The following is a 27,756-nucleotide window of genomic DNA, read 5'->3' on the forward strand; positions in this document are numbered from 1 at the left end:
TCTCTTTCAGGAGGTGATTGGTAAATCCTTGCCACTGAATGTTTTTTTAATTTAATTATTAAAGTTTTTTATTTTCAAAACATATACATAATTTTCATCATTCACCCTTGCAAAACCTTGTGTTTCAAATTTTTCCTCTCCCTTTCCTCCACCCTCTCCCCTAGATGTCAAGTAATGCAATATAGATTAAACATATGCAATTATTCTATACATATTTCCAGAAGGATCATGCTTCACAAGAAAAATCAGATCAAGAAGGGAAAAAAATGAGAGAAAAACAAAATGCAAGCAAACAACAAAAGCTATGTTGTGATCCATACTCAGTTCCCATAGTCCTCTCTGCGTACAGATGGCTCTCATCACATGATCATTGGAACTGGCCTGAATCACCTTACTATTAAAGAGAGCCATATCCATCAGAATCAATCATCATATAATCTTCTTGTTGCCGTGTACAAAGATCTGGTTCTGCTCATTTCACTTAGCATCAGTTCCTGTAAGTCTCTCCAGGCCTCTCTAAAATCATCCTGCTAATCTTATAGAACAATAATGTTCCATAATATCCATAAGCCATAATTTATTCAGCCATTCTCCAATTAATGGACATCACTCAGTTTCCAGTTTCTGGCCACTACAAAAAGGGCTGCCACAAACATTCTTGCACATGTGGGTCCCTTTCCCTCCTTTAAGATCTCTTTGGGATATAAGCCCAGGAGTAACACTGCTGGATCAAAGGAGGTGCCCAGTTTGACAACTTTTTGAACATAGTTCCAGATTGATCTCCAGAATGATTGGATTCGTTCACAACTCTAACAATGTATCAATGTCCCAGTTTTCCTACATCCCCTCCCACATTCATCATGATCTTTTCCTGTCATCCTAGCCAGTCTGAGAGGTGTGTAGTGGTATCTCAGAGTTGTCTTAATTTGCATTTTTCTGATCAATAATGATTTAGAACACCTCATATAATTAGAAATGGTTTTTAATTTCTTCATCTGAAAATTGTTGATAGCCTTTGACCATTTATCAAATGGAGAATTTGCCACTGAACTAAAAGAATTTGCCAGCTGTGAAATGGAACTGGGACAATACTCGCTGGAGGCTAGCTATGGGGCAATGGCGTGGGTACCTTTAACCTCTGGATTACTAGGAGGAAAAGCTCACGCTCACTCTTACACCTTTGATCAAATTCTCAGCATCTCACTTGCAGTTGCACGGTTGGGACACTAGGTGGTGCGCTGGACAGCTCTCTCAGGACTCCAGGGCCGAAGAAACTTCATGAACTGGGGAGTTGGAGGGCGGAGGGCGGGGAGGGGGAGGCTTTAGGGGAAATGAAACCTGGGTAGGAAAAGTGAAAAGTAATAACACAGCGCAGAAAGCGGCTGGAGCCTGGCTCTCACGGCGACCTCCGGCACGGCGAGAGCGGGACCCGGAGAGCGAGAAGAGCGCTCTGCAGCCCGGGAGCATGCGCAGAAGCTTCCCCTAGCCTCAGGACTACATTTCCCACAAGCACAGGAAAAGCTCTGGGTCTTCCTGCCTGCGCCTGAAGCTGTGCACGCACAGGAACTACAACTGGTACCTTGGAGAGCGACCGGCAAGCGGACTGCGGGAAATTTTCAGGGCTTTGCCTCCATTTACCCTCAGGCGCTCAGCAAGCTGCTTCTCCTCGGTGAGTGGCCCCTGGTCAGCTTGCGGGGAGCCCAGGCAGCCTTTGGGGGTCTCCATCGTGCTCTCCTCCTCTTCCTGCGCCTGAACCTCAGTCTGGGAGGAGGGGGAAGGAGGAAGCAGAGGGGATGCGGGTGCCGGCCGCTCGGAACCGGGCTGCTCGGAACCGGGCTGGGTCGGGCTTCCCATGTCCTGCCTCCTGGTCTCACCCGAATCGGTAACTGCTCCGAGTCTCAATCTTGTCACCTGTAAATGGGGCGGGGGGGGACAGGTGACCTGTCTCTGGGATGCCTTCTCGCTCAAAATCCAGGGTCCCGCAAAGTCTTCCCGGTGCTGGGAGGATAGAAAACGGCTGTTCTTATCCGTCCTTGATTTCTTCTTCCCAGATCTGACTGCTGAGAACTCTGTTGTTTCCTAAAAGGAGAAGGAAATGGTCCCTATGGGCCCCCCAACCAGCTTTCAGGTGAGTTGGAATTGCTTCACGTTCAAAATGATTAAAGCCTTGATTTTTTAGAGCACAGACCAATTTCTTTCCCGTGTATTGGAAACCAAAAGACAGAATCTGACTTGACAATTGTTGCTTTCTACTTTTCTAGCTTTTCCCCAACTCATTGGTAAAGATGGGTACCTATTAAGGACTTACTGAGGCCATGAGGGATGCAAAACAAAAGTGTAGATGACAGCCCTTTCAACTAAGGAGCTTTGAATTTCATTTCAGAGACTAGATCAAGACTGACTTTTTAATATGCATTGCTTTTTAAAAAAAAATGCATTGCTTATGCTGTTCCCAGTAATGATTACTGTTGAAAGACTAAAATCAGTTTATAAAGAAATTAATTACTGGATAAGTTAGGAGAAATATACTGGTGGGGATTCAGATTCAGGAAAAGATTGTTAAATTAGGCATTGGGGATAGTTAGGTTTGAGATAGAGAATAGAGAGTTACATCACAGCATGTTTTGGAATCAGTATGAACAGATCATCTAGGGCAATGATAGGAGATGAGTTCTGTTGTGCCCAGAATGTAGACAGCCTTAAAGAACAGACAATATTCAGTTTCCAACTCTTCAAAGAGCAGAGCTTTGAGGGTTCAAATGGGTCCAAAGATGTGTTGGCCTTGGAGTTAAAAAGGTAATGAGTTTGAATTTTGCCCTAGACACCTACTACCTGTGTGATTCTGAGTGAGTCAGCTTTGATTCCTCAATAATAGCACTTTCATGTCTTCATAAACTTTTGTGATTCTGAGTGAGTCAGCTTTGATTCCTCAATAATAACACTTTCATATGTCTTCATAAACTTTTTTCACTTTATTATTATTTTATCATTGGAAGCAGGAATGTCTATTCTGAAGAGAGGTATGAGAGGGCAAGTTGTAGGAACTATGGTCTATTGAGAGCAAAGAGAGCTCTCTGCAACCCTCTAGACAGAAACCAAATACCATGGGCTAAAAAGGAATATATTGAAAAGAAAAGGATGGACAAGAAACTTGAAGCATATTTAAAGTAGTTGACCAAAAATACTAACTCATAGAGGATATAAAGTTTGGAGGAAGCTGATGATGTTTTCCTTGAATGGAAAATGCTGATAGGGATTGAGGTATCAATGAGAATGTAGAACAGGTAGAATGGATATTGTGAAGTGAGAGAACTAATCAAAAAAGTTTGGAGGGGGCAATTTAGTTTGAGATGTTTAGGTATGAAGTAGGCGCACGTGATAGAGCCCAGCCTATGACTATGCTATCTGATGTCTAACTGTGGAGAAGGCATGAGTGAACGGGATGGCAATGATCCATTTTACTTTTTAGTGACACATTATAAACTTCAAAGTGAACAAAAAGACAGGGAAAGACAGTTAAGATTACAACTGAATTCGGAAGTTATCTAGGCAGGCAGGAGGGAATGGATAATGGTAAAGATGATCCCATTTATAGTTTACTCTCTAAATGATTCTGCTCCAGAATAGGTTCCTCCTTCTTCAAGTGAATCTTTGAAGTATGGAGAAGAATTTCTGAATCTCTCTCAGTAGCTTAAAAATAAGCTTGTAAATTTGGAATAAGAGTGCTGTAGAAATGTCACAATAATTATTATTAAATAACAAAGCCTAAATAAGATGAATAAAAGTTTGGAAGACTAGTTATTTCTAGGAACCTTCAGTAGCATGGATAGGGAGAAGAAGGAAAGCTGGGTCATTAATTCTGTAGTTTGTACTATAATTTCATCCAATACTTGCAATATAGAATATCAAGCCACCCTTTCTGTATGATTTTATGAATTTATGTCATATCTGAATGAAAATTTAGGAAACAACCTGAAGAGACAACTGCAACCATATTAACTAAAGAGTAAGAAAGCTAGAAAGTACGTAATGAGCCATAACTTGAAACACATTGTGGCCAATGATGTAGGAAAATGAAGAGAGAGAATGAGTGGTAACTATAATAGGGAAGTCAGTGTATCCTACAATGAGGAGGCCCAGAGAGATGAGTCCAGAAGAGCAAAGAGCTTAGACTTCTATAACATCCTCCTTTTGTTTTCTGGGGAATTACTCTTCCCATATTTTAGTGTCAGCCTATCCCTAACTTCTATTTGGTCACCTATTTATCAGGTGATACTATTTGCAAAAAGTGTACTGTCATTGCTTTCCCTAGCAAAAGCTTACTCCAATTTAACTTCACTTAAACTAGTAGGGCCATATAGTCCTTCACATCCTGAGCCCTAGATAGGATTCATCTGAGTATCATACCCTAACTTATTTCCGACTTTAAATAACCCTTCCCCCCTTCTTTATTTTATCTTTATTTTTGCTTAGGAAGTGGGATTACAAAATACCTGAATACGAAGAGTATCCTAACCTATACATGTGACTCAAAGTTAGAGTTAAGGCTGACAATTTTCTAGAATACTGATTCCATCGAGAGAATGATGCTTTTTGTGACTTGTCATTAACCTCCAAGGTTGTCACTGCTCCTGTTACCCTGAATTTCTTCAAGTGCCAAGTTGTTCTGATAGAGGATTTCTTCTGAGGACTTTTATCCCTAGATATTCTATTGTACATAGGTAGTTTGGGCCTGTTTGTATCCCTTCATAAGAAGTATTTGAATTGAAAAGGGACTTTGGTGGATTACAGTGGACTTTATTTTCCAGGAAGGCAAGGGAGACTTTTGATTAGGGCAAGAAACTTCAGTGTCCGAATTTCAAAGAAGACCTCTCATTTCTGATCAGATTTGAGTCTCCTTTTCCTTGAATTATTTGTAGAATATTAAATATATTGCCATACTTGGCTGATGTGTTAATTAAACTTTTTTTCTCTCTTGTTTATTCTTAATTATGAGAATAATTCATGGAATTGGGGAGGGAGAAGCTATTTATTTGGAAATAAGGGTGATATAAAACAAAAATTAACAATGATATAGAGAAACAAAAAGAAGTTCCTTCTTTCAGTTGCCCACTGAAGGACACAGTAACTTAGCAATTAGGTCACTGGTCTGTCATCCTGAAGTCTTTCAGGGTAAGCTTATAAAAGCCTATATAAAATATGCTACTTAAGTTATACAGACTTAATTCTTCCTGTATCCTGGGTAACTTCTGGATACTTTCATTATCCATGATTTTTATCATTATGAAAACTTTTGGGGTACTCTTTGATGCCTATGGTTTTAAAAAGGTAGTACTTTACAAATTAATCTTCCCCATATAGCAAGATTGAGTAGAATCCAGGGACTTTTGTAGAGGTATGAATAATAGGCTTTAAGCTAAGTGGAAAATGTGTGACTCTCAGTGGTCAATTGTGAAGAACACTAAATGCTAAAGTGTTGCTCTTTCAATGTACTGCAGAGTTAAATATATCTTTTTAAAGTTACATTTTATTTTTTTTATTCACAAAAATCTGCACTGTCCCTCCTACCTCCTTCCTTCTACTTTCATTGAGAAAGAAAAAGAAACAAAACCGCTTATAAGTAAGCAATACAAATTCCCTCATATCCTAAAAATATGTCTCAAATGGTATTTTGAATTCATCTCTCTGTCAGAAGATGGACAACATCTTCATCAGTTCTCTGGAATTATGGTTAGTTATTGCATTGATCAGAGTTATAAAATTATAAAGAGTTGTTACTCATTACAGTGATATTGTTATTGTTTAAATTGTTCTCCTGGTTCTCACTTCACAGAACTGACTAAAAAATTAAACAAATAGCTCATACTTACTTCTTTGAACAAATAACTTAATAATTGGTCTGCTTTCCTCAAGGCTCTCCCTTCTCCAATACATTCTCCATAAATATTTTTTTCCTGAGACAATTGGGGTTAAGTGACTTACCCAGGTCACACAGCTAGAAAGTGTTAAGTGTCACATTTGAACTCAAGTCCTCCTGGCTTCAGGGCTGGTGCTCTGTTCACTGCGCCACCTAACTGCCCCCACAATTTGTATAATACCCATTTTCCCAAGGATTTGCTGCATTTTGAAGTGAGACCCTTCCAATCTAATTCTCTCAATATTTCCCAGATTGATTTATTTATTTGTTTGTTTGTATTTGTTTATTTGTTTTTGACAATGTGAGAGAAGAGATTCTTTGCCTCCATTGCTACCTAGCCTTAATCACTGCATGAGTATTGCTTCAGTCAAACTGAGACTTGTTGAAGACCTTAGTTTAAAAAGATCACGGTTTTCCACGGCCAAGGCTATCTCTAGTCGTCCTGATCTTTCTCTGGCCACTGAACCCAGATGGCTCTGGAGGGGAAAGTGAGGCAGCTGAACTTGCACAGGCTTCTTTCACTTAAATCCAATTCACGTGCCTGTCATGGCACCCCCTCCCTGATGTCACGCCTTTTATGAGAAAGCAGGACAAACAACAAAAACAATATAATGCTCCAATCACCATTCTGACTGTCTCTTTATTGCCCCAGCAGCAAATACCAGCTCCTTTGTCATGAAAAACCCTTCACTACTGTGTTCCAGAAGCTTCTCCAAGACCCAGTAGATGGTATCCCTCTACACCCACTCTTTGGTCCAGTCAAACTGCCCTTCTGAGTGTTCCTCACATACAATATTCCATCTCCCGTTTCCATCGCTTTTCATAGAATCCTCCGTGTCTGAAATGCACTTCCTCCTCTCTGCACCTCTAGGATTCCTGTCATCCTCTGGATAAGCTCCAGTCCCACCTCCAACACAGAGCCATACTTAACCACCTCCCCTTGCTAGTGTCTCTTCATAAATATGACCTTGTATCTATTGTGTGTATAGAAGTTTTTCATTTGCTTCTCTTCTAGTGTTTTTTAAAATTATATCTCCAATTTATTTACCTTTCTTTCTTTTGTTGATAAAAGTGCTTAAAGTTGTACACTTTCCACATCCCAAACATTTTGGCATATTTGTGTATCTGTTGTTTTTGAACAGTGGAATATAAACCTTCTATAAATGAAGGAATAACTCCTTAAATGTTTGCCTTAGAGCCGGACTGGAGAACCTATTTTTTTTTTCTGCCAAGGAACATTGGATATTTATAACATCATTAGCAAGCTATACAAAATTATCAACTTGTAGAACTCACACAGTGGGAGGTTGTTATACCTGGCTTTCAGCTCATCATCATCTGTGGTTGCTCGGCAGGGCCAGTCCAAACGATTTCTCCATCTTATTCAGCCCATCTCTACTGTGAAGGGAACTGAGATTCTATTGGACTGCAAATTCCTTGAGGATGGGGTCTATCCTTTGCTTCTTTTTGTATCTCTGGTGCTTAGCACAGTGCCTGACACAAAGGTGCTTAATAAATGCTTGTTATGGATTGATTGTAGTCCTGTTCTTTATTAGCTTACGTTGTTGGAGGTGGTAGGTTGTCATCAAGTCTGATAAGTCAATACCAGATATATAGGTATAGATGTATGTATGTATGTATATGATAAAGAAAAACACATTTCCCCAGGAAATAGGCCTTAGAAATGGGACCTGAAATGGATGAGGGTAGACCTCCTACTAAAAGTGTTGCTTGGGCTGAACCCTGGAGGAAGGTCTAGCATCTCTAAGGCAACAATGAGGAATCAGGTCCCAAACTTTTGTACAAGACCCTTCTCAGACAGCTGGCTAACTTCTGATCACTCTGAAGATCCTTGTGAGAGAGGATCCTGGGTGAGCAGGAACGTGTTGAATGTTTTAGGAGTCGGTGACCTTCAAGGATGTGGCTGTGGAGTTCACCTGGGAGGAGTGGAAGCACCTGGATCCCGCTCAGAGGAACTTGTTCAGGGATGTGATGCTGGAGAATTACAGGAACCTTGTTTCCCTGGGTAAAGGCAGCTTTCCTTTTGGACTCTAGCTTTGCTTGTGGGGGCTTCACCTTCTCTTATCCTAGAGACTGTGCAGTGGCTCCAATGCTCATATACTTTTGGAGGCTCAGCTAGCTGGGGGAGGTATTGGGGAAGGCCCTAGAGACTGTCTAACTCAAACCCTGATTTTATAGAAGTGGAGAATGGGACCCTGAGAGACTCTGTCACTGCCTTTCCCATTTCTTTCCTCTGAGCAGGACTTGCTGCTAAAAAGCCAGGTATCGTCTCCCATTTGGAGAGAGGAGAAGCACCATGGATTCCAAAGAGAGCCCGCCCAAGAGGCCCCTTTCCAGGTGGGTGATTGAAAACCAGGTGGTAGGAGTCACAGCGAGGAAGAACTGCATCTTGTGGTCATTCAGGGGCAGTGTCATTCAGGGGCAGTGTCCTGGAGGTTTTGGTCGAGGGCCCAGGACATTTCCCGGGCTCAGGGAGAAAGCCCACATCTGTCCAGATGTTCTCATGCCCATTCCCCTTTACTTCCCCCTGCCAGTTTCTGAGGTCATCAGTCAGTATTATTTAGATTACTGCAGCTGGGATGCATATTTTCTCCTGGGTTCTGCAAAATGAGAATTAACATGTAGCTTGCAAATTATGGCTTTGCCCTTTTTGAACTTCAAAACCACTTTGTGAGGTAAGTGTTACTAGAATTTCAGGATCACTGAATATCAATCCAGGAGGAGGCTGAGAGGTCATCCCCCCATCTGCTTGTGTAGGCCAGGCCCCTGAGGCCCTGAGACCTGAAGCGAGGAAGGCCCACTTGCTCTCGGGATGGGAAGAGGCATCTGATCTGCTGGGCTTTTAGAAAGCAGAGTCATTGCTCCTTGACACATGTCCAACCTTCGCTCCCTGAGGTGGGACCCGCCAACCCCTCCGTGCCCCTCACGGGCAGCTCTTGTCCCCTAGTGCCTGTGGGGCCCAGTAGTGTGGATCCCGTGCTGCTTCTAATGAGCCCCTTTAATGGCAAAGGGCACCTAAGAGGTTCCTCTTCCCCCTTTCCCTGAGCCAACCCTCATGAAGTGAAGCCTTGTGCCCTCCCAACTGGCATCCTCCTGACCCTGTCTGGTTTGTCAGGATTCCACCCTGGTCAGCTCAGCACTTGCTCAGTCTCTGACTTCCACAGTCTTTGCTCTTCCCTCCGCAGTCACAGTGTGACATTTCTGCTTGTTCTCCCGACCAATTTCAGAGAAAGGTTTTTTATCTCTATCTGTCATTGCCAGGTCTTCCCCCTTCATCCCCATCCCAGAACCTGTCCAGGATCAAGAGACTTAGGATCTCCCTTCCTGGGCCCATGGTTCCCTCTCCTTTTCTCGCTTGACTGCTCATATGGCTTGAATGGGATCTATGACCTATGCTGCCATTTAGCCTGAGTTGTTCCAGGCTTAACCCCCTCAGACCTCTGTACCCTGCACCCCTGGGCACTGCCACCCAAGCTGCCTATGTAACTTGAGGGCTCTTGGGCTTTACCACACATTTATCTCCTGAATCCTGACCCTTTGCCTTGTAGCTGAAGTTTCTTCCCTATTCAGAGTGTAAGGTTTCTGACGGTAAAGACTGTCTTGATTTTTGTTTCCATCCCAATGGAGCTTAATTAAGAATAATTACTAAATTTTTAAAATTTCTTCTCAACTCAACCTAAACATTTATTAAGCATGCATTCTAGGCTAAGCCCTAATGATACAAAGAAGCCCTAGTTTATATGATACAATATTTATGCAGAAAAGTAAATATGAGATAATCTGAGGAGGAAAAGATCCCTATCATGTGATATACAGATGTAGAATTTTGAGAGTTAAGAAAAGGCTTTGTGTAGATAGCCTGTGGTAGTGTTTGAGCTGAACCTTGAAGCCATGGATTTCAGGAATTGGAGGAGAGGAGGGAAACTAAACATTTCAAGTCTGAAAGGGCATTTTCAAATTTTTTTTCTTTTGACTGTGTCATTCTGGCCCCGGGAAGGGCTGCAAACAAAATGCAGTGAAGTCTATCAGGCGTAGTCAGAAACAGGCCTTTGGAGACAGGTTATGTCTGAGCATGGCTACTTGCTATTCCCAAGTCTATACATTCTATGTCTAGTCACTGGCTTTTGTGGGGTCTAGTCACCACAGTAGAATGTGCTTCCTTTTTCTTTTGCCTCCTTGTATCTATTGTTCTTTTAGGTCTACTTTTTTTCACTCTGTCATTTCACAAAAGGTTTCCCCATGTTTTTCTGAATGCTTCATATATCATTTGAAAATCTATTATTGCATTCTATAATTACATTGTATAATGAAATTTGGGGGTGGAATCAATCTTAATGATGGTCCATCCATCAGCAAGCATTTATTAAATGCCTGTGTGTCTAGCTCTGTGGTAGATATCAGGGATAAAGTGACAGAAATGAAAAATTCCCATTCTCAAGGAGTTACCATTCTTTCTAACATAATTTATGCTTAAAAAGGATCCCCCACCATAACATACTTGACAGGTGACCACCCAGCCTTTTCTTAAAAAGCTTTTAAAAAGAAGATCTCACTGTTTCCTAAGTCAGGCCATTTTACTTCTGGAGAAGTCTGCTAGTTGGATTGTTCCTTATAGAAAGCCTAAATTTTCCTCTTTGCATCTTTGACCCATTATTCCTAATTTTGCCTCCCAGAGCTGCGCAGAACCAATTTTCCCTCTGTATGCTAGTCTTTCAGATACTTGAAAATAGCCATCTTGTATCTCAGGACCTTCCCTACTGGATTTCAGGTCTTTAGGTCCTTTGATTCTCTTGCCCTAATCTAGACACTCTCTACCTGAAGAATGTCTTTTTTATAATAGCTTTTTATTTTTCCAAATACACACAAAGGTAGTTCTCAACATTCATCTTTGCAAAACCTTGTAGTCCAAATGTTTTCCCTTCTTCTCTCATCCCCAGACAGCAAAGGATCCAATACAGGTTAAACATGTGTAATTCTGATAAACACATTTCCATATTTGTCATGCTGTGCAAGAAAAATCATATATCAAAAGGGACAAAACAAGCAAACAAACAACAATAAAAAAGTGAAAATACTATGCTTGAATTCACTTCAGTCCCATAGTCCTCTCTCTGGATGCAGATGGCTCTCTCTTTTACAAGTTTATTGGAACTGGCTTGAATCCCCTCATGGTTGAAAAGATCCAAGTCCATCAGAATTGATTATCATATAGTCTTATTGTTGTCGAATACATTGGATCTCCTGGTTCTTCTCACTTCACTCAGCATCAGTTCATATAAGCCTCCCCAGATCTTTCTGAACTCCTCTAGCCATTTTTTATAGAACAATTATATTCCAGACTGCTCTTCTTAAAAGGTCGCACTCAGAACTGAACCAACTTGCATATTTCTAGCTTTATTCTTTTGGTACATCCTAAGATTGCATTACCTTCCTTTTCTCCCATATCATTATAGGAAGCCCACAGTCCATTAAAACCTCCAGAATTCTTCAGATGAAGTGGTGTTTTAACTATTCTCTCCATTTTATGCATGTTCAATTGATTTTTAAATCCAAGTATAAAATTCCAAGTATATTTTATCTCAATGGGGCTGTATGGAATAATAGAGATCTGCTCTTAGAGGTAGGAAGACCTTATTTTAATCCATAAGTCACTTAACTCCTCAGTGCTCCAAGTAAATCTCTCTTAAAAGTGTAAGTCGTAAAACAGATATAAATTTGTATTTGCTGAGGCTATTTTTTTTTATTGAGAATTTTTGGTTTCTTTTCTTTTTTTTCTTCACCAGAATTTTAGTCATACAAAGTTCATACTTCTCATATTAACTTCAAAACCAGTACTTGTGTTCAGAATATAGCAAGTATTAGTACTTAAACCTTCAACAAATGCAAAAGACTGCAAAAATTCTCTCCAAAGGAATTGACTTGTAAGTTAAACACACTGGGGAAAAAAAGGTAATGAAAATGATAATTGCATCCTATAATGAAAAGGGGGGGGGGAGAAATTGCCCGTTTTCCTTTAGTAGATCCTGAAAACAGAGTTATATAGTATATAAAATTTCAAGCATCGAATCTCTCCTGGAGGTCCCTATAAATTTTATTCTAGACAAAGCCCCACATGTAGCAAGACTCCAGAAATATCCCTGGGAATTAGTTATCTCTTTTTATGATGATGTTGGCTTAAAATCTCCATTCTGATATGTTCCCTGCCATAATAGCTGCCAGTAATTATTGCCCCAGTTCCTTTTCACCAGTTAACATCAGTTACAAAGGTTTATTTAGTTTGAAGATATAATAAGAATGGAAATACTTTTGGAAAATATTTTGGAAGTGAAAATATTTCCCCTCTACCTGGGGATACTCTTACCCCCATGTCCCTAGGAAGATGGGTTCAGGCTTAATGAAGCTCCCACAGCAGATTCTAGCTCCCAGACTGCTGATTGCATTCTCTCCTGACCTTTTTTGGAGCTCTCAGAATCATAGCTGTCTCCAGTCTTCATATAAAAGCTGGAAAGAGTAAAACACAAAAAAGAGGATGCCATATACTCTCATGGGGCATTACAGGCCCAAAGATTCTCTTCCTACTTTTAGTCTTTGTTCCTCTCCCTTGAATAGAAGCAGGGAGGAAGAAAGCTCACAAGTTTCCAACAAACATCAAGTCACTTCTCTGGATCAACAGAAAGAAACAGCAACAAAAAAAAACAACCCTCATTTAATTTGACTGTAGGAATTTTCTATCTATTCTAGTTTTGTCATTGGCAAACCTGATAAGTGTTCCTTATTTAAATGACTGATTAAAATGTTAAATAGCACAGAACAAACATAGATTCTTGGGTCACTTCATTGGAGATCTTCCAAGTTAACGTAGTACTATCAATGTCTACACTTTGGGTTCAGTTATTCAATTAGTTCAAAATCTATCTAGTTATATTACCACCTAATCCACATCTCACATTTCTTATAAAAACAGAGACTTTGTCAAAAACTCTGCTAAATGATTTCTATAAATGAGGCAAATGTGATCTACAGCATTTGCCTGATTTATCAGTTTTGTTACTCTAAAAAAAGAAAGAAAGAGAGAAAGAAAGAGGAAGGAAGGAAGGAAGGAAGGAAGGAAGGAAGGAAGGAAGGAAGGAAGGAAGGAAGGAAGGAAGGAAGGAAGGAAGGAAGGAAGGAAAAGAAAAAAATCTTAGTCTCACTTGTTCCTGATGAAGCAATGCTCACTGGCCCTTTGTGATCACTGCTTCCTTTCTGAGATTTTACTAATCATCCCTATAAGTTTAGAATTTTCTAGGACTGCAGACCAAAATTATGGGTATATAGGTTTGGGATTCCATTCTGACCTCTTTTGGAAATCAAGATATTTGCCTTCCCCCAGTGCTGGGATGATAGCAATAGTAACTGATTTTGAAGCAGAGAGAGAAAGTATGTATCCATATTCAGATTACATTAATTTTTATTTTGGAAGCAGATAACGTATTTGTCCTTTGGGATTGCCTTGGATCATTATATTGCTAAGAATAGCTAAGTCATTCACAGTTCTTCATTCAGTATTGCTGTTGCTGTATACAATGTTTTCCTGATTTTGTTCATTTCACTTTGTATTAATTCCTGTCTTTCCAAGTTTTTCCGAAATCATCTTATTTGTCATTTCTTATACACAATGATATTTCATTACAATGATATGCCACAGCTTGTAATTGTATTCCCCAATTAATGGGCATCCCCTTAATTTCCAATTCTTTGACACCAAAAAGAAAGAGCTGGTATAAAGATTTTGTATAAATAGGTAATTTTCCTTTTTTTTCTCTTTTAACTCTTTTTTGGGATAATAGATGCAGCAGTAATGTTGCAAGATCAAAGAGTATGCACAGTTTTTTAGCCCTTTGACATAGTTCCAAATTGTTCTCCAGAATTGTTAGATCAGTTCACAATTTTGCCAGAATGTATTGATGTCTCAGTTTTCCCACATCCTCTCCAGCATTTATCATTTTCATCTTTTTTATCATATTAGCCAATCTTACAGATATGAGGTGGTACCTCTGAATTATTTTAATTTGCATTTCTCTAATCAATAGTGATTTAGAACATTTTTTCATATAAGTAGTTTTAACTTATCTGAAAATTATCAATTCATATCCTTTGACCATTTGTCAGTTAGGAAATGACTTGTGGTCTTGTCAATTTGATTTAGTTCTCTATTTCTGGAAATGAAACCAATATCAGAGATATTTGATATAAAAACTTTTCTCCCAGTTTTCTGCTTTCCATTTACTTTTAGTTGCATTGATTTTGTTGGTGCAAAAACTTTATAATTTTATATAATTAATTACATATATGATTATAATTATATATTATGTTATATATAATATTTATATTTATATATTTATTACATCATACATATTAATATATATAATATAAAATATAATTTTTTCAAAATTATCCATTGTATATTTTATAATGTTCTCTATATCTTGTTTGGTTTTTATTTCTTCCCTTATCCATATCTGACAAGTAGACTTTTCAATGCTTTCCTAATTGGCTTATGTCATCAGCCTTTATATCTAAATCATGTACACATTTTGAGCTTTTCTTGGTATGCTGTGAAAGATGTTGCTCTATACCTAGTTTCTGCCATACTATTTTCCAGTTTTCCCAGCTGTTTTTCATCAATGAGTCTTTGTCCCAAAGAATTGGATCTTTGGGTTTATCAAATACTGGATTGCTACAGTCATTTGCCACAATGTATTATGTACTTACTCTATTCAACTAATCCACTATTATTTCTTAATTAGTATCAGATTGTTTTGATAATGTATTCTACACCTGGAATTTGCTTTTGATTGGGTCTATGATAATTCATGTCTGTGATGCTGGCCTTCTTCATTTTTGTTTCTTGGAATACCTAGTTCCTTTTAAAGCTTAGTTTTCTCTAAAGAAGTTTTTACATAAAGACTGCTTGCCATCTGAGGGTGGGGGTGAAGGGAGGAATGGGAAAAGTTGGAACAGAAGTGAGTGCAAGGGATAATGTTGTAAAAAAAAAATTACCCAGGAATGGGCTCCGTCAATAAAAAGTTATAATAAAAAAGAAGTTTTACATTATCAAACAATCTGGTTGTAGATAAGAAATAAGAGTAGCAGATCAGTAGAATAGAGTAAGTACATAATACATTGCAGTAAATAATTAAAATCAACCTTCTTAGTATGGGATAAAAAATTACCAGAAAAAATTTAAGGTTGAAATAAAACAATACTCACTTCCTCTCGCAGTTGGAAAGTTGGAAAGCCTTCTCCAAGAAGCAGCAAGAGGCCAGGAGAAGCTTCTGACCCTAACTTCCCCTGGGAGGTCTCTCTTGCCCTAACAGGACTAGGCCAGCCCATGTACAACAGGTGCCATGACTTCCACAGAGAGGGAGAATGGAATGTCTGGCTTTGAGGGAAAATAATGTGTGGTCAGCCTGAAAAAAAAAATAGACTAGTCATAAATTTTGAGTAGCTTTTGTCTCGCAGAGATGACTGAGAGCTAATGAAGCTTTCTGGACCTTGGTTTCTTTTTCTGTAAGGTGAAAGGGTTTTGTTAAGTACCCTCCAAAGGCCCTTCCACTCCAGGTCTGATTCTATGAGCCTGTGATACGACTAAGCTGAGAACAGAAATTAGAATCATATCCATAGATCTGGGGATTGTCTGCATAGAGTCTGAGAGGGTCATTAATAGGAGAAAAAAGAACCCAGAATGGAGTCCTGGGTGTACACACTATAAATGGGGCAGGACAGGGAGGGAGATCCAGCAGAGGAGACTGAGAAGATTTGAACAGATGAGAGGAGAAAGCAGGAGGCCTGGAAATGCATGAAGAAGGGCATGATCAGCAGTGTCGGCAGCCAACTGCCATGTTAATAGTCACTTAAGGAGTCAGTGTTAGCAAGGATTGGTATTGAGAAAAGTCCAGTAGATTAGATCAGTGGTGACTCTGAAAGAATCAGTTTCATTTGAGGCAGGTCAGAACAGGGTTTAAAAAAAGAATAAAATCAAAGATTTTTCTCCCCTTCATTTGAGCATTTTGTTTCAAAACCTTCATCTTTATTAAAATGATTTCTCTGAGTCATTTTTCTTCAAACAATGCAATGTGAAATTCTACAGATAAAGCACATCCACTGTTACTTAGCAACCGCAGAACAATAGCAGAGAAAATCCCTGAACCTCCATTTTATTTCTTCTAAGGGCTAAATTCTTTTTTCTTTAAAAAAATGTTTTTCTGAACATAGACATTCTCAAAAAGGAATATTTTCAGATACAAAGTAGAACAAAAAAAAAAAAAAGAATAATAAGGGTAACATCTCTATTACATTGTTTGCTATATATATATAAAATGAAATTCAACATGTTATTTTCCAAGCTGTCTTACTTGTCTTTGTTTTCTTCTGGACTTTCTGTTCTCTTCTGTGCATTTTTTTATTTTTTTATTTTTGATGAGGCAGTTGGGTCACATAGCTAGTAAGCATTAAATGTCTGAGGCCATATTTGAACTCAGTTTTTCCTAACTTCAGCCCATTTCTCTATTCACCGTGCCATCTATGTGCTCTTCGTCTATGCATTTTCTTTTCTTCTGTTATTTTGGAAATTCTATTGATAGCTCCTTCCCTACTCCCAAGTCTCAACAGTGGGAAAAAAACCAGCCCTTATAACAAATAAATATAGTTGACACCAACCATATATGTCTCATTTGGGACCTTGGGTCCATTACTCCTCAGTTGGGAGATAGGTAATAATATGTTCCATCCTTAGTCCTATGGAGTCATAGTTAGTCATTAAGTTTTCAAGGTTTTTTCTTTATGATACTTTTACTGTATATAGTACATTGTTATTCTGCACCTGAGCACTTCACTGCATTATTTTATACAAGTATTCCCATTTCTTTGAAATTTTCCTTTTCGAAATTTCTTATGGTACAATAACTTTCCATTATATCACAAACCTTAATTATGTTTTGCCATTTCTCAACTGATGGGCTTTCCCAGAGTTTCCAGATCTTTGCTTATATCAGCAGCACCTACAAAACCTAGCAAGACAAGATAGAAAAATTCTCTTCAAAATAATTATAAATTTATAAAATATTTAGGAGTCTTACCTACCGAAATACTTTTAGATTATAGGGATATAATTACAAAACATTCTTTTGCAAAAATAATTGCTTGTAGTTGGGCCATATTAATATGATAAAGCAATACTACCTAAAGTAATTGATTTATTCAGTGTAATGATAATCAAACTACCAAAAGTTTACTTTATCTTTTTAAATTAACTTAACTTAAGAACTTAAAGAACAACTTAAATAACAAAAAAAAATACATTTCTAAACATACCAGAGCATGAAAATAGGACTCTTGTGAAACTAAATATCTACTTTATACTGCTCTTTAAAAAAAAAAAAAATATATATATATATATATATATATATATATATATATATATATATATATATATATACGTAGTAAAATTCTGCTTGTTGTTTTCTCTGTTTAATTGACCATTTTCCCAATTACATATAAAACCATTTTAATATTCCTTTTTTTCAAATTTTGTGTTCCAAATTCTTGCCTTCCTTGCCCTTCCCCCTCATTTTCAAGGCAAGCATGTTGATATGTTATACACGTATAGTCATGCAAAACACATTTCCATATAAGTCAATATATGTTATTTTCAAAACTGACTGACTTGACTGACTTGACTGTACTTTCATTTGAAGTTCCTTATGTGCATTTTTTAAAAAGTTGCAATGGCCTTTTCAAGGTGAGTGGGAGAAGGGGGTCACTATTACTAATTTCTTCTTCCCAAATCCCCTTCCCAATTAATTGAGAGAGAAAAAGGAGAAGGAAAAAACTCAAAAACTTTGTAATAAATAAGCATGGCAAGCCAAACAAATCCATAGAGTAGCCATATCCAAAAATGTCTCTCTTTGTACTTTTTATCTCCTCTGTCAGAAAGTGGTTTGTATGCTTTATTGTATGTCCTCTTGGAGACATGGTTGGTCATAACTTTGATCTGAGTTCTTATGTCTTTCAAAGGTATTTTTCTTGAGAATATTGTTATCTTTGTAGAAATTGTTCTGATTTTGCTCACTTCACTCTGCATCAAATCCTACTACCAGAATTCTCAGAAATGCTCTTTTTGTTATTGCCTTTACATCATGTACCACAACTTGAGTGTGGGGTGAGAAGAGAGGGCAAGAAAAGGAAGAACAGCCACCAAGGGTAACTGCCTTTTAAACATTTTCCAAGCTGCAATTATTCGCTTGTCTAAGAGGCAATCTAAGGCCCCTCCTACAGATTCTAGTTCTTTTTTTAACCCTTCCCTTCTTTGATCTTCCCTTCAGGATCATTGAGACTATTCCCTCCCTGGTATTATCCTCTCTCTTACTCTCCTCCTACCTATCCCCAATTGTTACCTTGTTGGATCTGATGAGTTTCTCCACCAAAGTGTGTACCTGTGACATCAACCCTTCGTTATCCATTTCAGGTAAGAGTGACATTCACCTAATGGCTACTCTCCTCTTCCCCTGTCGTCCATGTTTATATATTCTTCTCAAGCATGTCAGGTTTGAACAATATCATGATTCGTCCCCTTCTTCCTCCCCTTTACATTAGTGCATTACTTCTTTTACATTCCCTTTTCTTTCCCTCTTAAAACCCCGAACTGATCCACGTCCAAGACCTCTGTTTTTCTCACTGAACTCTCTTAATACTTTTGAAGACATTAAGGTTCTGTGAGGATACTTGTTCCTTTTCCTCCTATGAAAATGGTATGTTATATCATGATATAGTTCTTTCAAATTACTTAAATGAATTTATTTTTCAACTTTCATTGGACTCATGTTTGTACTTCTAAGTAGGAACTTAGCTCTGTTTTTTTTTCCATCCGAAATGCCTAAAAGTCTACTTTTCCATTAAAGATTCATTTTGCCCATGTTAGGGATTATACACAACTTTGCAGGGTAAATTATTCTAGCTCATAAATATTTTTCTTTTTGAAATATTGTATTCTAAGATCTACTCTCATTTTTAGGAGAAGATGCCAACTTTTATGTGAACCTTATTGTAGTTCTATGGTACCTGAGTTGCTTCTTTCTGGATGCTTGCAAAATTTTTTCTTTGATGTGGGAGGCTTGATTATTGTCTATGACATTTCTGGGGTTCCTTTCAAGAGATCATTCTATCTTTGCTATCTGATTCAAATAGATCTGGGCAAAGTTAATTTATGATTTCTTGAAAATTTAGCTGTTGAGTTTTTTTTAAATCATGTTTTTTAAAGAGTCTAATGATTCTTTAAATCATCACTCTTTAATCTTTTTTCCAGGTGAGTTTTTTTTTTATATCAGATATCTTACTTTTTCTACTTTTTTTCAATCTTCTGATTTTTTCTGATATTTTTTGCTGTCTCATTGTTTCTACTTGGTCTGTTTTCAAAGATTTTGTATTTAAGTAAGATTTATACTTGCTTTTTAAAGCTAATATATGCCTTCTAATTCTTTTCTACAGATCTTTTATTCCATTTTTAAAATCTCATTTCATTTTTTCCAGGTATTCATTTAATCCTTGTGGAAAATCCATGCTTTCCTTCTCAAGTGTTATAGAGTCAGATTTACAATAATTTTTTATGCTAGTTGTTGATTTCTTTGATTTGATCATCTCTCTAGCTTTCAGAAAGCATTGAATAAATGCCCACTAACACTGTGCTAAACTTTAATTTCTTTTTAAAAATTTTAACAGTAGTTTTTTTTATTTTCAAAATACATACAGTGATAGTTTTCAATATTCATCCTTACAAAACTTTGTTCCAAATTTTTCTTCCTCCCTTTCTCCCACCTTCCTCCCCTAGACAGCAAGTAATCCAATAGGGGTTAAATATGTGGAATTCTTCTAAATATATTTCCATATTTATCATGATTTATCATGCTGCACAAGAAAAATTCAATCAAAAAGGAAAAAAAAGTGAGAAAGAAAAAAAAGCAAGCAAATAACCAAAAAAAGGTGAAAATACTGTATTGTGATGCACATTCAGTCCCCAACGTCCTCTTTCTGGATGCAAATGGCTCTCTCCATCACAAGGCTATTGGAATTAGCCTGAATCCCTTCATTGTTGAAAAGAGCCTCATCCATCACAGCTGATCATCATACAGTCTTGTTGTTGTGCACAGTGCTCTCTTGCTTGTACTCACTGCACTTAGCATCAATTTATGTAGATTTCTCTAGGCCTTTCTGAAATCATCTTGCTGGTCATTTCTTACAGAACAATAATATTCCATAACATTCATTTACCATAATTTATTCAGCCATTCTCCATCTGATGGGCATCCACTCAGTTTCCAGTTCCTTAATACCACAAAAAAGGCTGCCACATTTTTGCACATCTGGGTCCTTTTCCTTTTTTAGTGATTTTTTTGGGATACAGAACTAGTAGAGACAAGTTCAAAGGGTATGCACAGTTTGATAACTTTTTGAGCATAGTACCAAATTGCTCTCTAGAATGGTTGGATCCGGAAAACAACTCCACCAACAATGCCTCAGTGTCCCAGTTTTCCCACACCCCCTCCAACATTTATCACTATCCTTTTCTGTCAGCCAATCTGAAAGGGGTGTAGTGATACCTCAGAGTTGTCTTAATTTGCATTTTTTTAATCAGTAGTAATTTAAAGCATTTTTTCATATGACTAGGAATAGCTTTAATTTCTTCATTTGAAAATTGTTCATTTCCTTTGACTATGTGAGGCCCTGTCAGGTCTCTCAGTTCAGACCTGAGGACCCTGGGCCTTTGGCTCGCCCTGCTCCAAGTGCTGCCCTACCAAGGGGGAGGCTGCTCAGTGCTGCTTCCCTGGGGTCCTCAAGTCCTAGCCAAAGACACAGGCTCTTGCAGGCTATACACAGTCCTTCTCTGGTCACACAGTGGCTGCTGACTCTCTGTGCTGTTCTTACTATAGTCCCCACTTGGATTCCTTAATCATTATTCTGTCTAGTGGAGAATCAGGGTTTTCCTGATAGGTAATTAAAATGTGGGTAGACTTACAGCTGTCTTGTTTTTGGTAATCACCTTAGCAAGACAGCCTGAAAAATCACTTTTAGAGAGTTGGGGGGAAAAAAAAGAACAAATCTCACTGAAGGAACAAAAGGTCAAAATCCTCAAAGGAAAGAACTGAAAGTGGGGGAGTGGGAAGCTTAGCAAGAACCGATATCGAAGAATTTCACAAAGCTGTATTCATAAACGTTTTTGGTGCTGATTAAAAGGTGGAAAGGTTGATGAGTAGAACAAAGTAGGTAAACAACGCACAGAAGTAAAAGAACATGATAACAGGGTTTAGTAACCCCCAAACTCTGAATAATAGGATGGGTGCTTACAATTCATCAAAAAAGTACTGGGGAAACGGCTGTCTGAAAATAAGTTTAGACTGAGTTCTCATACTATACGTCACAAAAATTTCCAAATGTAGATATACACAAAACATATGAAAATTTTATTGTTGTCGTGTAGTGCTTATTATGAGAGCTAAGAGCTAGAGCTAAGCCTTGACAAATTCTCATTTTATTCTCACAACTGTGGGAAGTAGGTGCTACTATTATCCCCCTTTTATAAATGAACATAATGATGCGGAGGCTTGTCCAGAGTCACAGCTATTGTGTCTGACACTAAATTTCAGTTCAGGGCTTCCACACTCTAGGTCTGGCATTGCATCCACTATGTCACCTAACTGCCCCAAGGAAATAAAAAAGAAAATATTTTTATAACTGTAGATAGGGGGGAAATTTATGACCAAATAAAGGACAGAGAAGGTCACCGAGAATAAAATGGACAGTTTTAATTACATAAAATTGAGAAATTATTGCGCCAAAAAAAAATCACGTGCAGTTAAAATAAGAAGGTAGTTAACTGGGGGAAAAAAACTTGCAGCATGTTTCTCTGATAAAGATATATAAAGAACTGATTCAACAAGAATGACAAACAATAAATAAATGGTTAAATATTTTGAATAGGCAGTTCTCAAAGGAAGAAAATCATACTATAAATAAACATAAGAAAAATGCTTCAGATCACTAATAGAGAAATGCAAATTGATACAACCAGAGTTTCACTTCACATTTGTCAGATTAAAAAGGATAGGGAGAAAAAAGGAAATGATAATGAGATATACTGTTGATGGGGCAGCAAATTGGTCCAGTCATTCTGGAATTAAGAACTATAACCAAAAAGTCATTAAACTGTGACACAATGATATCACTTATAAGCCTATACCCCAAAAAGATCAAAGAAAGATGAAAAGGGTTCATGTGCACAAAATATTCAACTGGGATCAGAGATTTGGTTCCTTGTCTGTTGTTCCTTTTGTTTTTCTGTCCATTGACCTTTTCTGCCAACTTTCCCCTCTTCAGTTCCTGGGCTTTCTCTCATGAGTTTATTTTTTAAATATACATTGCTATCCTTCTATTCCTTTTTAAACCTATCCTGCATAATCTTTCAAGTTATGTTTTTGTTTTTGTTTTTGTTTTTTTGCTGTAAACATAACATTATGTTCCTTCAATTACTTTATCTTATTTTTTTTAAGATAGCCTTGTTCTCACCAGTTCTGTTCCCCTCATCTCTGATTTCCTCCTCCCATTTTGAATTCCATTTCCCTTTGGAATTTTGGGTATTAGGTCCTTCTTTCTCTCCTCCTTTTATCCATTGTACAATTCTCTCTTCCACTTTTTTTTTCTATTAGTTCCTTCTTCTCTTTTTCAGATATTCTAGATTATTGGTCCTCCTCTTTGACAGATGAGGTAGAAAAAATTGAATGTTTTAGTTTTCTTCCTTCAAGCACAGAGAATGATGCATATTAACACTTTTTCCCCCATTTCTTATAGAGTGCCTTAATCATGAGAGTAGCTGTGATACAACAGAGGGAATTTCAAAACAGGACATTTTGGCAAGAGAGCCATCCAATGCAAGGTTTGAGCTATTAAAAGCCAAGCAACAGAAGAGCAACCATGAAAAACAAGTGACAGTCACCCTCAAGAAAACATCTACTAAATCTGTTGCCAAGGAAGGTAATATGTTAGAGAAAGAAGTCCATGTGGGATCAAACTCATTTCCAAAACAAAGGATTCATACAAAGAAAAATCTACATAAACATAATAAACATGGAAAGAACTTCACACATTTCTCAGATGAAAGTAAACAAGATAGAATCTTTTCTAAGAAGAAACTCTGCAATTATAATAAATGCAGTAAGTCATTCCATTACCATTCACACCTTATGCAGCATTATAGAAAATATACTGAAGAAAAAGCACATGAGCATGGGAAAATCACCAGCAATAGGTTATCCCTTACAAATTGTCTAACAATTCATGCTACAGAGAAATTTTTTAAGTGTACTGAATGTGGGAAAGCCTTCAGTTGCAAATCTAGTCATATTCTATATCAGAGAATTCATTCTGGAGAGGACTCCTTTGTATGTAAGGAATGTGTGAAATCCTCTAGAAGGAGTAGATCCCTTACTAAACCTAAAAGACTTCATATCGAAGAGAAACGCTTTGAGTGTAGTGAATGTAGAAAATCCTTCCGTCATTACAGAAATCTTGACAAGCATAAAAGAATTCACACTGGAGAAAAAACCTTTGAAAGCACTGAACGTGGAAAATACTTCAACCATTGTAGAAAGCTTGACATACATAAAAGAGTTCATACTGGAAAGAAACCCTTTGAATGTGGTGAATGTGGGAAATTCTTCAGTTATTACAGAAGCCTTCACAGACACAAGAAAATTCATACTAGAGAGAAAAACTTTGAATGCATTGAGTGTGGAAAATACTTTAGTCATTGTAGAAATCTTGACAGACATAAAAGAATTCATACTGGAGAGAAACCCTTTAAATGTAGTGAATGTGAGAAATCTTTTAGCTATAGAACTCTGCTGACACATCATTACAGAATTCATACTGGAGAGAAACCCTTTAAATGTAATGAATGTGGGAAATCCTTTAGAGGACGTGGACATCTTAATAGACATAAGGTAATTCATACTGGTGAGAAATCTTTTGAATGTAATGAATGTGGAGAATCCTTTAGAAGGAGTGAATCCCTTAATAATCATAAAAGAATTCATACTGGAGAAAAACCATTTAAATGTAATGAATGTGGAGAATCCTTTAGAAGGAATGAATACCTTACAAAACATAATAGAATTCATACTGGAGAGAAACCCTTTAAATGTAAAGACTGTGGAAGATATTTTAGAAGAAGTGAATCCCTTACTAAACACAAGAGAATTCATACTGGAGAGAAACCTTTTAAATGTGATGACTGTGGAAAATACTTTAGAAGGAGTGACTCTCTTACTACACATAAAAGAATTCATACCGGAGAGAAACCTTTTAAATGCGATGAATGTGGGAAATCCTTTAAACAATATGGAAATCTTAGCAGCCATAAAAGAATTCACAGTGGAGAGAAGCCTTTTGAATGTAGTGAATGTGGAAAGTCTTTTCGTCAGTGTGGAGACCTTACTAAACATAAGAAATTTCATACTGAAGAGAAATCATTTAAATGTACTGAATGTGAGAAGTCTTTTCACCATTGTGAAGACCTTGATGGACATAAAAGAATACATGCTGGAGAAAAACTTTTTGAATGCAATGAATGTGGAAAAACTTTTAGAAGGATTGTATCTCTTTCTAGACATAAGAGAATACATACTGGATAGAAATCTTTTGGGATGTGATGATTGTAGGAAATCTTATAAATGAGTATCTTTGATAAAGATGTGATATAAAAAGTTTATAAAGAATTGACACATAGAAATAAATTCTATTCCCTTTTTTACAGTGAACAAAGAGTTTGCAAAAGATTTGCAAATTATAATAGACATGAAAAAATCTTTCAGGCCACTAATAGTAAGAGAAAATTACAGGAAAACAAATAAGAAATCATGTCATATCTATAAGGTTGACAGAGGTAACAAAAGACAAAATGGTAAATGTTAGAATGGCTTTAGGATGACAAATACATTAACACACAGTTAACAGAGCTGTAAATTGGTCTATCCATTCTGGGGGAAAATACATATAGAATTATTATTTTTTAAAATCACTAACTAAAAAAAAAACCCAACTAACTGTAAATACCCCTTGATTTGATAACACCTAGTAGGAGATCAGAAAGAAAGAAAGAAATGCATATCTCAGATTTTTTTGATGTAGTGGTTGGTTTATTGAATTATTTCCCCTCCTTTTTTGTTATTCATTATATGACAACCTTTGGAAGGGGAAAGAAAAGGTATACAAAAATATGTGTGATGTAAAAATAAAATACATCAAAAAAAATTTTAAAGTCATAATGATTCCATATTTACCAAAATATTTATAATATAGAACCTTTTTTTTTCTTAATAGCAAAGAAATGAAAACAAAGTAATTGGGGAACAATGTGGCATGTGAATTACTGAACTATTATTGCACTGTAAGAAATCATCAATGTCAAGAATTCACAGTGATATAGAAGGATTTATATGAACTCATGCATAGTGAAGAAGCAAAACTAGAAGAGTTTACACATTGACCACAGTAATTAAAGGGAGGGAAATTACAGAAAGACTCCAAAATGCTGATTGATCTAATGACTAGTTATGATTTTAGAAGACCAAAAGCGAAGAAAAACCTTCTACTCTTGACTGAAAAGTCTAGAACGAAGTGTAGTTTCAGACATAGTGTTTTGTTTTGCTTGACTGTCATAGTAAGGGAGGGTCTTTTTGCAGGGATGAGCAATAGGAAAATCACTAGGCAGGATGATGATATAAAAAAAAGCATCAAAACTTTTTTTTTTATTAGGGGAAAAGTATCCTTTTGATAAAACAGCACAATAAGATAATTCAAAGGGATAGGGATTAGATTGAGGATTTCACTGGGATAGGGAACTCCTAATTAAGGAAACTTCTACTAATGCACTCAGCACCTTCTTTTCAATATATATTCTTAGGGAATTGTCTAATTCATCAATAAGCCTTTATTAAGTGTTTACTATGTTCCATATTCTGTGCTAAATGAAATATAAAAAAATAAAAAAAAACAAGCAGTGTGCATTCTTTCAAGGGAGACAATGTATAAAACTTAGTCAACAAGCATTTATTATACCCTTACTATGCACCAGACACTGTGCTAACTTTTGGGATATAAAAAAAGGTAAAATTAATGCCTGCCTTAAGGAGCCCATACTCTACTGGGGGAGATAACATGCAAAGAATGTACATGCAAAATATGTAGCGTGCAAGTGGAAAGTATTTGTGGATGGAAGGCACTAATTGGAGAAAAGACAAGAAAGAGATGAGAAAGACTTCCTATAGAAAACGTGTGTAAAGTACGTACAGAATAGAGGCAGAGAGGTTAAATTACTTGTCCACTAGGATCACCACCAGGTTTATTTATAATAGAGGCAGCACATGAACTCAAGTTTTCTTGGATTTGAGACCAGCTCTTTATCTACTATTCCAAACTTGCCCTGTCAGATAATTCATAAATTATCTTTATATGTATTCAAAGTGAGATATTCTCTCTAGACTTGAAAAACTTGGTAAAAATAATAACACTACCAAGAATCCCACTTGAGTCTTCTTTCAGTGAGCTAGGAATACTTCCCCAGCAGAATGGACAGAGGAGAACAATTTGTCCCAATGGCTGGAGCAGGTGCTTAGAGCTTGGTCAGACATGGCAGAGGTTGAGGTCATCCCCTGAGTCCCAGGCTATTGCCAACACTCCTGACTTTTGTCTTTCCACTGGACTTTGATGGCTCTGGAAGAAAGAATGAGGCTGATGACTACAATTCTGACATTTAAATCTTACATGATTCAAGATGATGTCATTGGTCCTCTTCACAAATGAACAAACTAACAAATCTCTTCTCTCTAGACTTTTGTGACTCTCTTTTGGTTCTTCTCCTTTACTAACCCATTAACCACTAAATGTAGATCTTCCCAAGAGTCTGTCTGGGGACCTCTTTTCCTCTATTCTATTTCTCTTGGTAACCTCATCAGGATTTAACTACCATGGGTTTAACAACCATTTCTACATATATAATAATACACAAATCTATATATCTAACCCTAGTTTCCCCCCCCCAACACTCAACCTTCTATTATCAATCTTTTGCCCATTAAATATCTCAAACTAACTGAATATCTTGGTTGACATCTTAAATTTAATATTACGTAAAATGGAATTCATTATTTTTTTCCATATCTTTAAATCTCCCTATTTCCATAGAAAGCTTCTCTATTCTTCCAGTCTCTCAGATTTATAATGGCAGTTTTTTCCTGCACCTCTCATTGTCCCTCACCTCACACAGGCACTCAGATGCCAAATCTTGCCATGTCTTTTCCCAATAGATGTCTCTATATCAATTCTCTCATCTCTACTCATCTATATACTACCCCTTTAGTTCAGGTCTTCACCTTGATTATTGCAACATTTTCCTAATTGTTTTAATTAAGTCTCACTACTCTGATCCATTTGACATATCACTAGCAAAATTACTTTCCTTAAATGCAGATCTTATGTGACTCCAAATCTCAATCAATCCAATTTCTATTTCCCCTTGTACCAAATCAAAACCTTCTGTTAAACCTTGTCTTTTCAGCCTCACTGGACATTACGGCCGCTTTCATATTCAATCATCAAGCTTTGAGAAACCCTAAGCTACTCAGCCTTGGGAGTGCCACAAAAAACCCTGGCTATCAGAGAATAATCTATTGGTCAGTAAGTCATAGAATTCAATGATGGGAGCTGCTCCACCACTATTCAGTATATTC

The 27,756-nt window shown here is 37.2% G+C and overlaps 1 protein-coding gene across 3 annotated transcripts; it reads left to right on the top strand.

Moving 5' to 3' along the window:
• Nucleotides 1-1,535: 1,535 nt before the first annotated feature.
• Nucleotides 1,536-24,758, top strand: LOC111719947 (zinc finger protein 85-like). Of its 3 annotated transcripts, XM_031963339.1 has the most exons (6): nt 1,536-1,669; nt 2,052-2,128; nt 7,817-7,943; nt 8,180-8,275; nt 18,304-18,446; nt 22,820-24,758. In XM_031963339.1, exons 4-6 carry the CDS (start codon nt 8,235-8,237, stop codon nt 24,658-24,660), a joined length of 2,025 nt encoding a protein of 674 aa, XP_031819199.1. In that variant the 5' UTR covers nt 1,536-1,669; nt 2,052-2,128; nt 7,817-7,943; nt 8,180-8,234; the 3' UTR covers nt 24,661-24,758. The 3 variants fall into 3 exon arrangements, with proteins under 3 accessions (XP_031819199.1, XP_023355867.1, XP_031819200.1); XM_023500099.2 differs by lacking the exon at nt 18,304-18,446; XM_031963340.1 differs by lacking the exon at nt 22,820-24,758 and having other exon boundaries at nt 18,304-18,440.
• The last annotated feature ends 2,998 nt before the right edge of the window (nt 24,759-27,756 follow it).

Source organism: Sarcophilus harrisii, chromosome 3 (assembly GCF_902635505.1).
Source record: "Sarcophilus harrisii chromosome 3, mSarHar1.11, whole genome shotgun sequence".
Lineage (NCBI taxonomy): Eukaryota > Metazoa > Chordata > Mammalia > Dasyuromorphia > Dasyuridae > Sarcophilus > Sarcophilus harrisii.

Coding starts and splice junctions, on each gene's coding strand:
- LOC111719947 (XM_023500099.2), top strand. CDS start 2,096: ATGGTCCCTATGGGCCCCCCAACCAGCTTTCAG. Junction 2,129..7,816: donor GCCCCCCAACCAGCTTTCAG/GTGAGTTGGAAT, acceptor TGAATGTTTTAG/GAGTCGGTGACCTTCAAGGA. Junction 7,944..8,179: donor CAGGAACCTTGTTTCCCTGG/GTAAAGGCAGCT, acceptor TCCTCTGAGCAG/GACTTGCTGCTAAAAAGCCA.